Genomic DNA, 14,938 nt, shown 5'->3' with positions numbered 1-14,938 from the left:
ATATACACAGTCATGCAGAAAAAGCATTAGAGATGACCTCCTCAGGAAACCATGATGTGGAAAGTTCTTTCTTATGTTAATGATTTTAATGCTTTTGAAGATCTACAGTTGTATCCCATACACTTCTCCTTGGATGTTCCCTAACCCACACATAACCCTACAGACACATAATGAGGGGAAACCAGGGGCAAACAGTGGCAGGGAGAAGGTGGCCAGTACACCAGCCAGCGAGGGAACACTGCAATTGTATACTTTGTGCTCAGTGCAAATCAATGAGGTGGCAACCTGGCTTTGCAATATTGTCTTCTCGAATGTAAATTTTCATTAATGACTTCAGCACTCCCTGTGAAATGGAGCTCCAGGGCAAGTAAGAGCTCCATTGCTACTGGGATAAGTCGTTGCTCAGCTAGGAATTATTGGGAAGAAGTGAGAGGGCAGGCGGGGCATCAGGAAGTGCTGGAACAGAAACACGGCTGCACCAGCTTTCTCTCATCCTTTCCAGTTTTACATATCTGTAGTTGAGTCAAAGTCACCTATTCAAACCTCTCTAATAACAAACTAGTTGATAATGCATATTCACGCAATAACCAACTTTGCTCCTCTTCAAGTCATGCACAGGGAAAACGACCAATTTTTAACTCAAAGTTCACTTACTCATTCTCTTTTACTAGATGGAAGTAGCACAAATTCTTGATGAACAAGATGCAGGTTTCTCTCACACATCTGAAAACTAGACTTTGCAAAGTTGGAGGGACTTGAAAGCTAGCTTCCTGGGCGGCAGCCATCCTGATTTCTTGTTTTCCTAATGGGCCTCCACTTAGAAGTGCTTTTTGCTTGTGGGTGAAGAGCAATGATGGGTACTGCCGATCTATCGCCATGCTCTGTTGAGCGAGCCACGGTTTTGTGGAGGGACTAATGAGGTTGATCTGGGGCCGTCAGGTCCCTTCTTTTTCCAGCTGTGAGTTCTGCATCCTGTCTTCCTATGTTAGGAGGCATGCGCTCACAACAAAATCAGTGAAACAATAGACTGGAGACAAGAACACATATGGTACAGTTCTCCATATATGGTATGTTCCAAGTTAGACGTAGGATGAGCCAGAACAATGAGCCATCCTCTATTGACTTTTCCTACTGATTTTAGGAAAAGCTTAACTTGGGAAAATGAAAAAGTGCATATTTTTTCATCAATTTAGTTCGCCTGTTTTTTTTTCCCTGCCGGTTTTATTTTCTACTGACATAGACCTGAGAAGTCATATAAGGTGTCAAACAGAACCTGGGGGCACTGAACGAATGCCACGAAATTATCCCATGAATGCTGAGCAAAATGAGGAAATCAAAACCTTGGAGTAATTGGCTTGAAGTCAGTGTAAAGAAGCCGTTAAGTATAGTCTTCGGTGTTCTCTGGAAGCTAGAAAGAGTCCCAGACAGGGTCCTGATAGCAGGAGAGACATGGATGTTACATGGGCTTTAAACAAATCCTGGTCCTGACACCACTAGACATAAGACTCAGAAACCATCTTAAGTGTGCAAACACATGCCTTTCCAAACCTCTCTAAATATCTCAACCCAGGCAGTATTGATTAGAGTTGATTTAGTTCTATTTAAGGAATAATGACTTCTTCAGATACTGAAGCCCTTTATGACCACACGGGAAGATGCTTTAAAGAAGTGTGCCCTTTCATTCCCATTAGGTGGCAAGTCTCACTAAGCGCCTCTACTGGATGGTATTTCTTATTACGTATCCAGGCTCCTTTGGCAGCATTTTGATTATATGTGAGCCCTTAGCATCAAAATATATCTAAATGACGATCACAGCTAAACTTGCCTCCCTTCTTTTGATGATAACAGGGACATGCATTTGAACAATAGAGGTTCAGTTTGTATAGTCTCGCTGTCCTACCTAGAAGAGCGTTAATTTGGTTTGCAGTCATAGTTTCTACTTGCATGCTGGGGAAATATGTATATGTATTAAAAAATCCAGAAAAACCCAACCCTGGTCACCTTCCTCCTGCCCACAGACCAGTACCCACCCAGTCTGGGTTTTACCTCTGTCTGTCCCAAGTAACCCTATGGGGTTTGGTCAGTGTACCCCAGTGGCGGTTGACAGAAAGTCTTTGCTGTTTGGCTTGTGGGAATGTTTTGGAGGGCTCAACTCAGGTCCCCTACAGACCTTCTCCACCCAGCCCTTACTCCTGCAATCTATTTCCCTAAAACACCCACCTCACCAGGCAAGATCCCAATAAGTCCAAGGTAGGCTGAAGGTCACAGCAATGATTCCCTTAGTTCACCTCTTGCGCTTAAGAGGTAAAGCTCAGACCAAAGGTTGATGCCCCTTTTCAAATAGGTACTATAAATATACTAGAGCTATCCCTGAAAAGATGCATTTGTATTTATTTATATATAATTTTATATATATATAATGTTTCTTTGTGTTTGTATACAGGTATGCATTATTCTCTAGGCTTGGAAGGAGAGGTACACTACAGGAACAGGCAGAGTGTGTTCATGTGCATCTATGTATAAAATGTATATTTTATATGTATATACACAGCCTCCATCATTGTTTGCGTCATTACAACGAATGTACCTCCGACCAGCGAGGAGTACCTGTCAGCGGTGAGTGGAGAGAAGCCTCAAATGGACAGTTCTCTTTGTCTCTTGCATGAAGCCGGTTCAGTAGGCAAGGGTGGAAGCAGTCTGTGAAGCGAGCCGGTCCAGTGCGAGTCCATCCTTCCTCACGTCCACCAAGGAGGGACACTGCCTCTTCTCTAGAGGTCAAGGAACCTAGAACCCAGAACGGGGAGGGACCATCCAGGCTGTCGGTTTAAGATATGGCTTTTCCTGCTAGATGGAGACTGGGCATACAAGAATTCTGTCTTCAAGGAGGACGCTGACCACCAGGAACACAACGTAGAGGCCGAACATGATGAAGCCCAGCACTTTGTTCATCCGCCACTTGCAGAGGGCGATGGAGAGGATGACAAAGAGCAGCATGATGAAGAGGAGGACAATGGCGCAGAAGAGGCCATTGCTGCTGACGGCCACTGGTTGGAATCTGTGAATGATGGTGTACAGGAGCCAGGGCAGTGGGAGCCTGTGAGGGAGAGAAGCAGGGGTAGGCAGGAGGAGCAGGTAGACATGTCGAAGAAGGCCTACGACATAATATTAACTTCTTGGAATCTATAACTGGAAATGACTCATAGTGAGTCTTGTTAGGCTTGCTATGACTTGGGCATGGCTGGCCCAGGAAATCACATAAGGGAGGCAGGTGAACTTTAAAAACCTTTATTTATGTCCCGACCGAGTTAGGGAGAATGGAGAGAATTTGTTCTACCGTTGAATAAGATTGAAGATGTGACTGCAGGAGGTGGTTTCTGAATTGTATTTGAAATAATTTTTTGTTTCTTTTCTAGCTGTGATTGAAATGTTGCTTTCAGCCCTAAAGGAGTGAACTGGAGGATTTGGGTTAGAAGAGGAAAAGACAAATGAAAAGGTATGGATATCAGCAGTGAAAATGGCAAAATTATTTTTTAAAATGGAGAGAGAAAGCGAGTATAGCAATGATTTAACAACCTAAAAGCAAGTGAAAATAAGTGATGATGGCGGGGGCCATGATACAATATAGTCGTCTGAAGTTTATTTTGGAAAAGATGGGACAATCTTTTCAGTTAAAAAGGTCTTTCTGAAAGATTTGAGAAAGACTGTATGTTACATTTGTGATGTGATTTTTAAAAACTTTATTGTGTATTTTATACGTGTTCTCCCCCTTTGCATTTGACTTTTAAAGTATGATAACATCTTTTGTTTCCTATCTAGAGTGGCGACCCTAAAAGACATTAAGAAAGCTGACTTCCAGGTGTACCACAAGAGTAGGTTAGGACTCTGTAGGAGAGTAACATAGCTGAGATGCCCGATTCAGTGGCGTGTGTATCCCCAAGTGGCTGGGTGCAGCTGAGTTCCACCCACTGAGCTTAACAATGGAATGGTGTTTAGGAAACGTGGACCCAGCCACCCAGCTGGCTGAGCCTACTCCACAGCAAATGGCTAGGGAAGATTCAGTTTGGGTCTAACTCAGGGGTGTTGAAGAGGAGGCACCCTTTTGAAACACAAAGGAGAAGCATGTATCATGAGAGAAACAATGAAGTGAAAGGGGCAGTGAGTTTACACACCTGTCTCCTCTGCTAGAGAGAGTGCATGTGAGGGTAGAGCCTACACGTTATGCATCTTTGAAATCCCAAGGCCTGCCACAGGTAAGTCCTCATCCAGGTGCATATGCTAACCTGGGCCAAACTGAAGTGATTGATGTGACAGCCTCATGGCAATCATCAGTACAGATCACCTACTAGAGCCTGGTTGGGAGGTGCATATGTCAGTGGATACGTTGAGAGGGGTGGGCTCCACAGGGCCAGCTCAGAGAACAAGGTGCAAAATCAGCTTTCCGCAGGAGGAGGCAGCCCTGGCATTCTGAGGTCAGCAATGGAAAGTCAGAGAAGGGCTGAAGAGTGCATGGTGGTGATGATACAAAAATGAAAACTTCTGCTAGGGGCTTGTCCACCAGAACTCTTCTTCCACACTTCTCATCTCTTATTAAGACACACACACACACACACACACACACAATTCCGGTGAAGTTGTGGTTAATGGTACTACAAATAGGTAAAACCCTTTGGGGGAAAAGTGACATCTTCATACTTTTTGGCCTGCCAGTTCTATTGGCAGGGATCAAGCATAATGAAGAATTTGAAATGCAGATATAAGTTTATTCAGAAAAATAATTATTTCAGTGTTACTTCGAGTAGTGAAAAATTGGGGATACCTTAACCTCTAATAATAGGCAATTTGTCAAATAGTGAGCTATTAAGTTGATATGATGTTATGTAGCAAATAAAAATAATAAGCTTATGAAGATGCAGGCAAATAATCATATAATTCTATATTTAAAATGGATACATGTAAAAAATAGCAATGCAATTTCAATAATGTAAAAAATACATGAATTAAAAAAGGGTGGTGGATTATCATTAATTTTTATTTACATTTTACATTTATTATCTAAATCTTTTACCATGAGTATGTATTAATCTCATAAGCAAAAAGAAAATTCAGGCAAGACTATGAAGAAACTTTACACTCCAGGACTTTATGAATTGCTATAAACTCTTGGGAAAGACGTTTTGGAAAAATATACATCGATAGCCATCAAAATACTCATCATCTTTAATTCATTAATATTTCTTGAAGGAATTTATCCTAATTAAAATAATTGAAGAGGAGATTTTTCTGCATAAAAGTGTTCATAGAAACACCCATAATAGCAGAAAATTGGGAAAAAAATAAAAAGGTCTTACTAAAGGATAATGGTTAAACTGAAAAGCAACAAGATGGAATATTTTGAAACCATAAAATATTAATTATGAGTTATGAATAAGCTTAGAAAAATAGCTGATATACTAATTTACTAATAGATGCCTACTCAGTGACAGGCATACATGCCTTTAAAATGGAAAAATAAAAGCCATCTAAGAGGACAAAACTGAATATTCCCTAAGTAAACTTTGTGAAATATTTGGAAAAAAACATACAGAAGCTAAATGTTTTTCTCAGGTAGCAGAATTCAGGGTGATTTTTCTTTAAACTTTTATTTGTTACTAAATATACAATTTAAGAACAATGAATAAAAACATTTTGCAATTTCCTAGAATATTTATCTTTCAAAAGCATGACAAATATGGCTTAGAACACTTGTAATTTTTCCTAATTTGTAGGATTTTATCTTTTAAACTACAGAACATTTGTCTCTCTCTCTCTCTCGCTTTTCTTCTTTCTTTCTCTTCAATAAAGAGATTGACCAAGGTAACTACTCTAAATGTATAGGCAGTAGAACTGAGAAACACTGTTTATATTATGGATATTCTTTCTTTAAAACATACACCTTTTAAGGTATCCATCCATCCATCCATCCATCCATCCATCCATCCATCCATCCACCCTACAAACATTTGTTAAGCCACTACCATGCATTAGTTAAGGTATTAGGTTTTGGTGAATAATTGCTCTTGGAGAGTTCACAGTCTAGCAGGCAGACTGATGTACATGATCATGACATGTGTGGAAAGTATACAGGAGCAAAAGCTCCCAGGTCAGGCTCAAGAGAATCAGACAAGCTTGTATTTTAGTTGACATTGAAAGGATAAGTTAGAGTTTCAGGCAGGAAGGACTCTTGAGTGACAGGGGCCAATAAAGAGAGGAATATGATAGGAGAGGGCATCTTTGGAACTTAAAGGTAGTTCAGACAGTGGATGATCAGAGCAGGGTTTTGTGAACAGATAGTGCTATAGTTGAGAGCACAGACTCTGTTCAAATCTTATTTACTAGTTGTATGAACTCTGTGCCCTTGTGTTTCCTTATCTGAAAAATAGGGATGTTAAAATACCTCATGGGTCTTTGTGTAGTTTAAATGGATAAAAATGTACATACAATGCATATAAACATTGAATGAAAAAAAATATTATGTCCATTAGGTAATAGGAAAGTATAAGATTATTCAAGAAGTTCAATGAGAAAGTAGATGCATTTTAGTGAGTTTCCAAATTCAAGTTTTAAGAGGTCAGCTCTTCCAGGAATATAGGATGATATCCCATGTTTTACTTTCTCAGGTGTCTGCCATTCAAGTTATTTATCAGACTAATTTTACTTTTGATGAGTTAAATGAAATGATAGAAATTAATGACATTCCTTCCCAATCTGATCCACTTTAGAGATTATACATATTGAGAACTCCAGTTTGCTTAACTTTAAGAACAGACCTCATCTTTTGACTTTCAAAAAACCTAGAATACCTTTACCAGCAAAGATAAGCAAATGATAATGCAAATCTGCCAGTTTTACCAAGGAGAGAGATGAGATATTTTTGCTGGGCCTATGTTTGGTCCAATTTGCTTTACAATCCAAATCTCACCTGAGGTGGGTAGGACATTTAATTAGAATTAGAATATGGACAAAAAGTAAGGAACAACTACCAGAGCATCTCTGTCATGCTTGAATATTGAATATTTATAACACATAGCCAATGACATTGTATAAGCAAAAAGTACGTCCTACAACATCTGTCCTGCAGGCAGGTGTGTGTTTCTGCTTGTTTAGGGATAGCTTATTCTTCACTAAGTTCCTAGAAAATGAAAAATGGAGTTGGTGAAATTGAGTGATACTACCAGTCTTTACTTTCTATTAATATTGGTTAGTTTTAGGCTCAAAGATCCTGGTCATGTCTTCACAGCTTCTGAGAAGACAAAGACAGCGATGGAGCTGGTGTGCACCTTTATAGAACTATCTTTACTCACCCTACGGTGATGTCAAAAATGTTGCTTCCAACAGAGCTGGATACAGCCATGTCTCCAAGGCCCTTCCGGGCCACTATGACACTGGTGATAAGATCAGGGATGGAGGTCCCAGCAGCCAGGATGGTCAAACCCATAATTTCCTCACTAATGCCAATTGTCTCTCCGACCTAAAAGTGATGACAGGAACAAATAAATGAGTGTTTTTAGTCACAAAACCATCAAAACCACAAATATTTCAATGAAACACCCTTTTAAATGAGTTCCTACTCTGCACTGTGCTGAGTGTTGAGATGATAAAGAGGAATAAGCCACAAACATTGCCATAGAGGGGTTTATGCTTTAATGATACATGGACCCAAGAGTTTGGGAATGTTCACATAAGGATTAAATAGACAATCTCAAAAAAGAGCTACAGAGGGCTAAAGGGCAGCCTCTATATGGTGTTACTAAAACTGGGTAGAGGAAGTAGAATATTAGTTATTAAAGTCAATTGGTCAGTGGCTTCAGGGGCCAGTACACCAAATCCTGTGGCAAATTTGCCCTTGGATTTACCACTGACGGTTAAGGAGCTACACCCAGTATCCCTGTTTTTCGTTAACATCTCCTAGTGTTGATAATCTACTCTCAAACACTTAATACTATCATTTCCATAGGAAACTTGATTTTGGGTGGTTTTGGATATGATCATACAGAACTGTAAATCAGCAAGGTAGCTGTGAAGAAACGATCAGTTAGAAAATCAGAGGACCTGTGTGCAAGATCTGGCTCTGGCATTTATTAAGTACTCGATCTATTACTAACTGAACCAATTGTACAGTGTATTTGATCCTCACTTTCTTACCCATGAAGTAGGGATGATCATACCTTCAAGGTGGTTGTGAGAACTAAGTGATAATTTGTGGAGAAGCCCTTAATGTTATATCATTATTGAAAAGCAAGGGGAGGCTGTTATTATATTTCCTTTTGGTTTTTGTTTTTTAAGACTGATGAATTCTGTCATAGACAGTGGTTGTGCCTCAGATGAAAGCTCCTCCATTCTCTTTGCTAATCTGTTTGTCTTCTTATCAGATATACATATGATTTGCAAATAAGGGATGCAAATTGCCTGGCAGCAGTACACATTCAGTCAATAATAGTTACCACTATTATCTCTGAGAACGTACAATCTTCATACTTTGTTCTCTCATTCATGTGTTACGACAAACAATTGCTGAGAGTTTATTCTTGTGATGGGTGTATGACAGGTATTGAGTCATACGCCCATTGCAAGTGGTAAAAGTCAAATACATCATCATTTTTGTAAACTGAAGCTCAAGGAAGAGACCATTTTGTCTTCATCCCCTTTCCTAAGAGCCAGTTTGAAAGGCTGCTAAGGTGAGTGGCTGCCCAAGAGAAAGTAAGTGCCACCGAGTCAGGCAAAACCTTGATGTCCCTCCTCAGCCTGAGCTGTCCTGGTTTCAGGCTTCAGAGGGAAGACAGCAGTTAGGCTTGCTTTCCTTATTGCATGCCTGTCTGGGGCTATGCAGATTGGACCCCATGCTACAGGGGAAGGCCTGGAGACAAGGGTAAGTTAAGTGAAGTAAATTTCTTTAGTCCTAGTATATTTAACTTATCAGACACGATCCTGTGTGACAGTCTCAGAAACCAAACACATTGATTAACTACTTGGCAACAGAAAGAAAAACCAGGCAAATGGTGTCACTCTTAAGGTCTTACCTGGTGTGCCCACCAGACCATCAAGTACGAGAATATTGCGATCCAGGCGATGGAGCCAAAGAACGTGATGGGAAAAAACTTCTTTGATGACTGGAAGAGAACCAAGAAGAGGTGAAAGGATCAGTGCTATCAACTGAGGTGGTCTGATAGTCCAAAGCTAAAACCACCAATGCAGCATGCAGTCTTGGTAGGATTGGCAATCAAAAGGCCCTAGCCATTCCTAGTCAATCCAGGACAGTAGGAATGTCTCTTAGGAATGTGAAATTAGTTGGAGCCAAATCATTGCAAAGCTAGTGCCTGACATGGAAATCTCCTGATGAGAATGTCTATTCCTGCTGGTGGATGCTCAGAAGCCCTTTGCTCTCACCCTTTCCAAGGCCTGCTTTCTCAGCCTTGCCTTCAATCTATTAACTACCCCACATCTTCCCTCCTTTTCTTATTCCCTTTCCTTTCTTCGGCTCAAGTTCATCAGAATCAGTTTCTATTGCTTCAACTCGTGTTTCATAATAATCCACATGCCAGAAAACCTATGGCATTAATTACATTTTACAAGAAACAGGAAGAATCAGTAGGTTCAAAAATAGGTTGGTTCTTCTTATGGTCTCACGAATTATCAAGAAAAGCCACACAAAAGAAGCCATCACCACAGTTTCTATAGATCCCTGATGATGGCCAATCCAGGACATTTGAACTACACATTTGATGGGAGTAGACCTGGGTAGAGATGCCCAACTGTGTTGCTGTCTATGGGATGGCAGGGTAGAACCTCTTGGGGGTGTTTTCTGTCCTGTTCTCCAGCCCTAACTATATTATGTCCAATTCTACCTCTATCACTGGACTTTGTGCAATCTCAGGCTTACAGTAGGAGCACTTTTAAAATTTCTTTCAAATATCAGCTGGAATCAGACACTCAAAATGCAGTGTTTCTTACCTGACCCCACTATAGGAAAATCCAGGCTTGCACTACCATTGGTGGTGTTCTGTTGAGACCCTTTTTGCAAAATCAAGGTCCTTTAAAACATGCTTAGATAGCATAATGTTCTCAGCCTCTCACCTATTATTGCCAAACAGTTTTTACTTCAAAGCTTTCCACTTTGAGAAACAATCTCATTTTTTGCTTTGATAATGTCATCCAATTTCGTCCAGAGAAACAAATCCTGGAGTTGACTGGGATGAAAGCTATCTCAGTTGTCTAAAGGGCTGACCTTGGGCAGTCATGTAGAACACTTTTTTGCCATGGCTTCTGAGAACTTCATTAAAAAGAAAAGATAAACTTATACACGGCAATCTTTTGAATATCCATAAGAGGAACACAGTCTCTATTGCTCCAAACCAGGCTTATGTTCTCTTTACTGATTTCAACGTCTCAATATATATTTTTTATTATCATTCATACAGTTCTGTTAAATTTTACAAAATCATTTCTCTCTTTTAATGATTGCTGCATTTTTTTTTTTTGGCCATTCGTTAGCTGGGATATCTGGAAGATCAGTGGGCTTGATTAAATTGGGGGAGGCAGCAGGCCATAGGGAGTAGTCACAACCTTATTCTCAAATGCTTCTCCCACTGCTACCTTTTCAGTATTAGTGAAAACCTCTTGAATTCAATTTGGTGCTTATGATTCTTAATCAAGAAGCCAATTAGTAGTGAATGGACATATAAATGTATCTTGGTCTAGTGTTGTATTAGGGACTCATTAAAAAAAAGGTTAAAAATAATTTTTCTTTAACTTTTCAGGCCTTTATCATTAACTAGGCATAGGTAAAGGCTGGCACCTACTCTGTATCCAGATCTTGAACTAGACATAAAATTTAAACCTAGGTCTATCTGACTATACAGCAGGTATTCTAATATCTAGGTTATACTGATTCTTTCCAAAAGAAAAACAGTGCCAATAATACTCAAAATGTACCCGGCTACAGACACATAATGATTATCATCATCACCATAAGACTGGGCTATGATCTGAATGCCAGAAAATATAAAGAGCATCAGGGAAATATAGACTAGCATTCCAGCTGTATGGCCATCTGTCTCACCCAACCTCTCCTGTTGGTCCTGTTTTGGAACCATCAACCCCTCATGCATCAGCAGTTTGGTTAAGTGTTTCCCAACTGTCAAAGTACCTTATCATTTCCAATTTCACAGCCCATGTAATTCCTCTTCGTTCACATTTTCTGAACTATTCTCCTTATTTTGCCTCTATAGTCTCATTCCAGACATCACCGCCCAGTAGCACCTGTGCAGTTGTTCAGTTACCAGTCTCAATGGAAGGAAGAAAATAGCTCCTGAAGCCAAGGTCTGACACGTTAATTTATGGTTAGTAATAGTGGCTCATCCTGACATCTGCTGGGATGGGCCTCATACTAATTAGCAAAAAGCAAATTGTGTCCATGTGCCTACCACTTTGTTCCCAATGTAATGGTTTACTTGCATAATTGACAGCTAATGTTCTCATTAGAAGCTTTTAGTACATCAGAATGATATTTTCTTGGCTTGCAAAATGTTGCTGGACATTAGCTGTTTGCACGAATTGGCTATATCTTTAGTGACTTAAACTCAACAAATATTCACTGAGCATCTACTCTCTGCAAGATTCTGGGACATAAATATTTAGCAAAGTTCTCCAAAACAATTCTATTAAAGATTAAAACTGTGGCCGCTGGATTAATAGGACAGTATTGAAATTCCTGTTCACCAATTACTAGTGATATGCCCTGAGACAAATTATTTAACCTCTCTAAGCTTCAATTTCTTCATCTGTAAAATGGAGGGAATAGTAATATCTAGTTATTCTGAGGATTTTGTGCACATCAAGTGTCTAGCAAAGTGCCTGGCACACAATAAGAACTCAGGTAACAATGGCAATTGTTATTCGACGATATTCTCATTTTGGTTTTTAAGAGATGAGGACACTGAAACTCTGCCTAGTGTCTTGGCTTTGCCTCTTACTAGCTAAGATGCTTTGCCTCTTGCTTGTCCAAGTGTGCTTGGGCAAGTCACTAAACTTCTCTGAGTTCACCAATTACTTCACCTTTGCTAGAACTGTGATTGGTACATAGTAGACATAATAAATGTACTTAGTGAATGAATCAGTGTGAATAGAAATCGCAAAATCCTAGCTCGGTTCTCATGTACCTTTCTAGTTTTGATAGGTCATGTTTTGACATCTCATTAGATGTATTCCTGACTTGTAAAAATATCCATCCTAAGGCATGAGAGAATATAACTTTTGGGGTCTTTATTTGTTTTACTATTTTCCATTTTCATCAAAGACATGTTCCTCATTATGGTTTACATTTTAGTTTTATTTTACTTTCAAAACAAAGCCATTAATTTAAGAAAACTATAAAAGTGAAGCCTGTGCTAATTATCTGAGCTGGAAGTGTGCGTAATTCAGCAAACACTGTCATATAATTTGCATATAAATGAAGTGGAAATAAAAACAAGTGGGAGTACTATTTACTCTGAAACTAGATGTATATGTTTTTTAAAAATCACGTTTTCTTTGTAATTATTGTCAAGGCTTGGGACGTTCGGAGGAGGCAGGGCTGCCAGGCCCTGAGGAAGTAGCAAATGTCTATTAATGAATATATTTGTCCCTTGTTCTATCTCTTCCTGGATAATTTTTCAAGAGGCCCTTTCAATGGCCACAACATTTTCTCCCATCAAGTGCTGAGACCTATTTCTCCACCCTCTGAATTGTGGCTGGAAGTGACAGTGTGCAGATTCCAAAGTACGCCCCAGGAGGACTTTGCGGCTTTTGTCCTTGCTGCTCTTGGAGCTTGGCCATCACGTAAGTAAGCTCAGGCTACCCTGTGTAAGGATAAGAGACCATGTAGAGCAGAGACAAGCTGTTCCTCTACACCAATCAGCCCCAGCCATATAAGTGAGCAGCAGAACTGTCTAGCTGAGCCTAGCCCAAATCTCCAATTCATAGAATTATGGGCTTTAGAAAAATGCTTATTGTTTTAAGCCACTAAGTTTAGAGGTGGTATGTTATACAGTACAAAATAATTGATACAAATCTAATAAAAACCTTCTGTGCTAATAATCATGATCAAGAAGCCATTTATTGGCTTTTGTATCAATTGGCATGCTTTCTTTTATTTGGCATTTCATATATCTAAGGGAAACCATGTAATTCATTTAAACCAGTATGCTTTCAGAGTAGATTGGGACTATCCTGGGCAAACTGGGTTATACAGTCATCTTAAATTTGCAATATTGTATTGATGGCTATCTCTTTATGTTTTCCTTAATCACAGAATGTCATGGCTGCTGGGGAATCTAGAGATCTTCCACCCTGTACTTCACAGAGGAGAAAATATGAGGTCCTGAGTAGAGAAGTGACTTTCCGAAGATTGTACTGCTCGTGAGTTGCGTGGCAAAAACCACCACAATCGACGTGGTAAAATGAGAATGCTCTGGAATTAGGAGACTCAGGTTCGAGTCTGGCTCCTCTCACTGATATAGCTGTGCAGTCTTGCTCTGCAGTCATACGTGGGTATGCTCCATTTCCTCTACTAAGTTCAGAGCTCCTTACAGGTGGAAACTGTGATTCTTGTGTCTTTATATCTCTTTTAAGGCACAAGCTTGATACTTGGCATATAATAGGTACTCAATAAATATTTGCTGAGGAAATCTAAAACAACCAAATGTTCCACCTGAGAGTTTCATTTCTGCTTGAGACAACATATAGTATATCCAGAAAAAGACAGAAAAAATCCAATTCATCCCAGGGATGGCACTTGGGAGCACAGTGAGTGCAAGCCCCACTGGCTAACCTAGCCTAGGCTACATGGGCTAGCTCTCAAGGTATGCTGCACAGTGAATGACCAGTCAAAGATATTGTAGAGGAGACTGTCATGTACAGCTGCATTTTCTTGCTTTGTACCCCTGGGAATTGTAGCTTTAGCCAGTACAGCTGTCATGATCCAGGTTAACTACTGCCACGGTGGAGTCTTGGTTGTTGTCCAGAAATTGCTAGTTAAGAACTTTGATCTTGAATGGATTTCTTGTCTTTCCAGCTCAGATCATGGAGAGGATGAGCACTTTGTCAGCCCTTTATCTAGGAGTCCCCCACTCAACCCTGAGAGCCCAGGGTCTTGAGTTATTCGCATGTTCCTCCCATTCCTGTACATTTTCTTGATTGCTTTAGTGGTCGTGTGCTGACATCCTCTCAATTAGTCCTCTACTCTGGGCTGTACCACATTAGGCCTGCTTTTGGGATGTAGAAAATTGTGTCTGTCTTTTTGATTTTCCTCCCTGGGGCTGAGCAAAAGCATAGGGCTAAACAGAGCAATGGAAATAGAAAGAGAAAGAGAGAGAGCGAGTGAGTGAACAAGCGCATGTGAACATGCACATCTCGGAAATGTCATGTGATGTGAGTCAAGAAGAAACTGAACACATTTCAGTTATTTAGCTGTAGGTTTCCAGGAGGCCAGGCCTTTGCATAGAGCAGATGTTCTGTTATTGTGGCTTGAATAAAGAAACCTAAACATTGCTTTAAGTGAGCAACATCTGTCACGTGCACCCTTTAATAGGAAACCTCTAATGCCAGGAGTCCTGACCGGGCCTGATCTTGGCAAGACATGGCTCCCCACCAGGCTGGATTATTTATAGGCCAGGCTCATGAGACAGAGTTTTTCTTCTGTCTTTTTTCAAGTGAGGAAAGTGGGATCATCATGGGACTCTTAAGACTTATGTTAAATTGTGCCAGTATTCTATTCCAAATCCTTTTAGAAATGATGTTTTCAGATTTCCACCTTCTGGCATCATGAAATATGAGAAGCCCAAGCTGTGTGGTCACATGGACCTGGATCTGAATCTCAGCTCCATCCCCTAGGAAGTGACCAGGCATGAGTTAGTTAACTTCTTTG

The 14,938-nt window shown here is 40.1% G+C and overlaps 1 protein-coding gene across 6 annotated transcripts in view; it reads right to left on the bottom strand.

Moving 5' to 3' along the window:
* Nucleotides 1–955: 955 nt before the first annotated feature.
* SLC24A2 (solute carrier family 24 member 2) overlaps nt 956–14,938 on the bottom strand; it is a 209,346-nt gene continuing 195,363 nt past the window's right edge. For all 6 annotated transcript variants that reach the window (XM_039869301.1, XM_039869352.1, XM_039869427.1 and 3 more), the window contains 3 exons: nt 9,057–9,146; nt 7,341–7,507; nt 956–3,094 (listed from right to left, as the gene is read on the bottom strand). In XM_039869301.1, coding sequence (XP_039725235.1) covers nt 2,845–3,094; nt 7,341–7,507; nt 9,057–9,146 — 507 coding nt within the window. In that variant the 3' untranslated portion in view covers nt 956–2,844. The remainder of the gene's footprint in view (nt 3,095–7,340; nt 7,508–9,056; nt 9,147–14,938) is intronic.

The sequence above is a fragment of the Pteropus medius genome, unplaced genomic scaffold (assembly GCF_902729225.1).
Source record: "Pteropus medius unplaced genomic scaffold, Ma_sr-lr_union100, whole genome shotgun sequence".
In the NCBI taxonomy this organism is placed as follows: domain Eukaryota; kingdom Metazoa; phylum Chordata; class Mammalia; order Chiroptera; family Pteropodidae; genus Pteropus; species Pteropus medius.
Note: the sequence above shows the minus strand (reverse complement) of the source record. Positions and strands in the feature narration are given on the sequence as shown.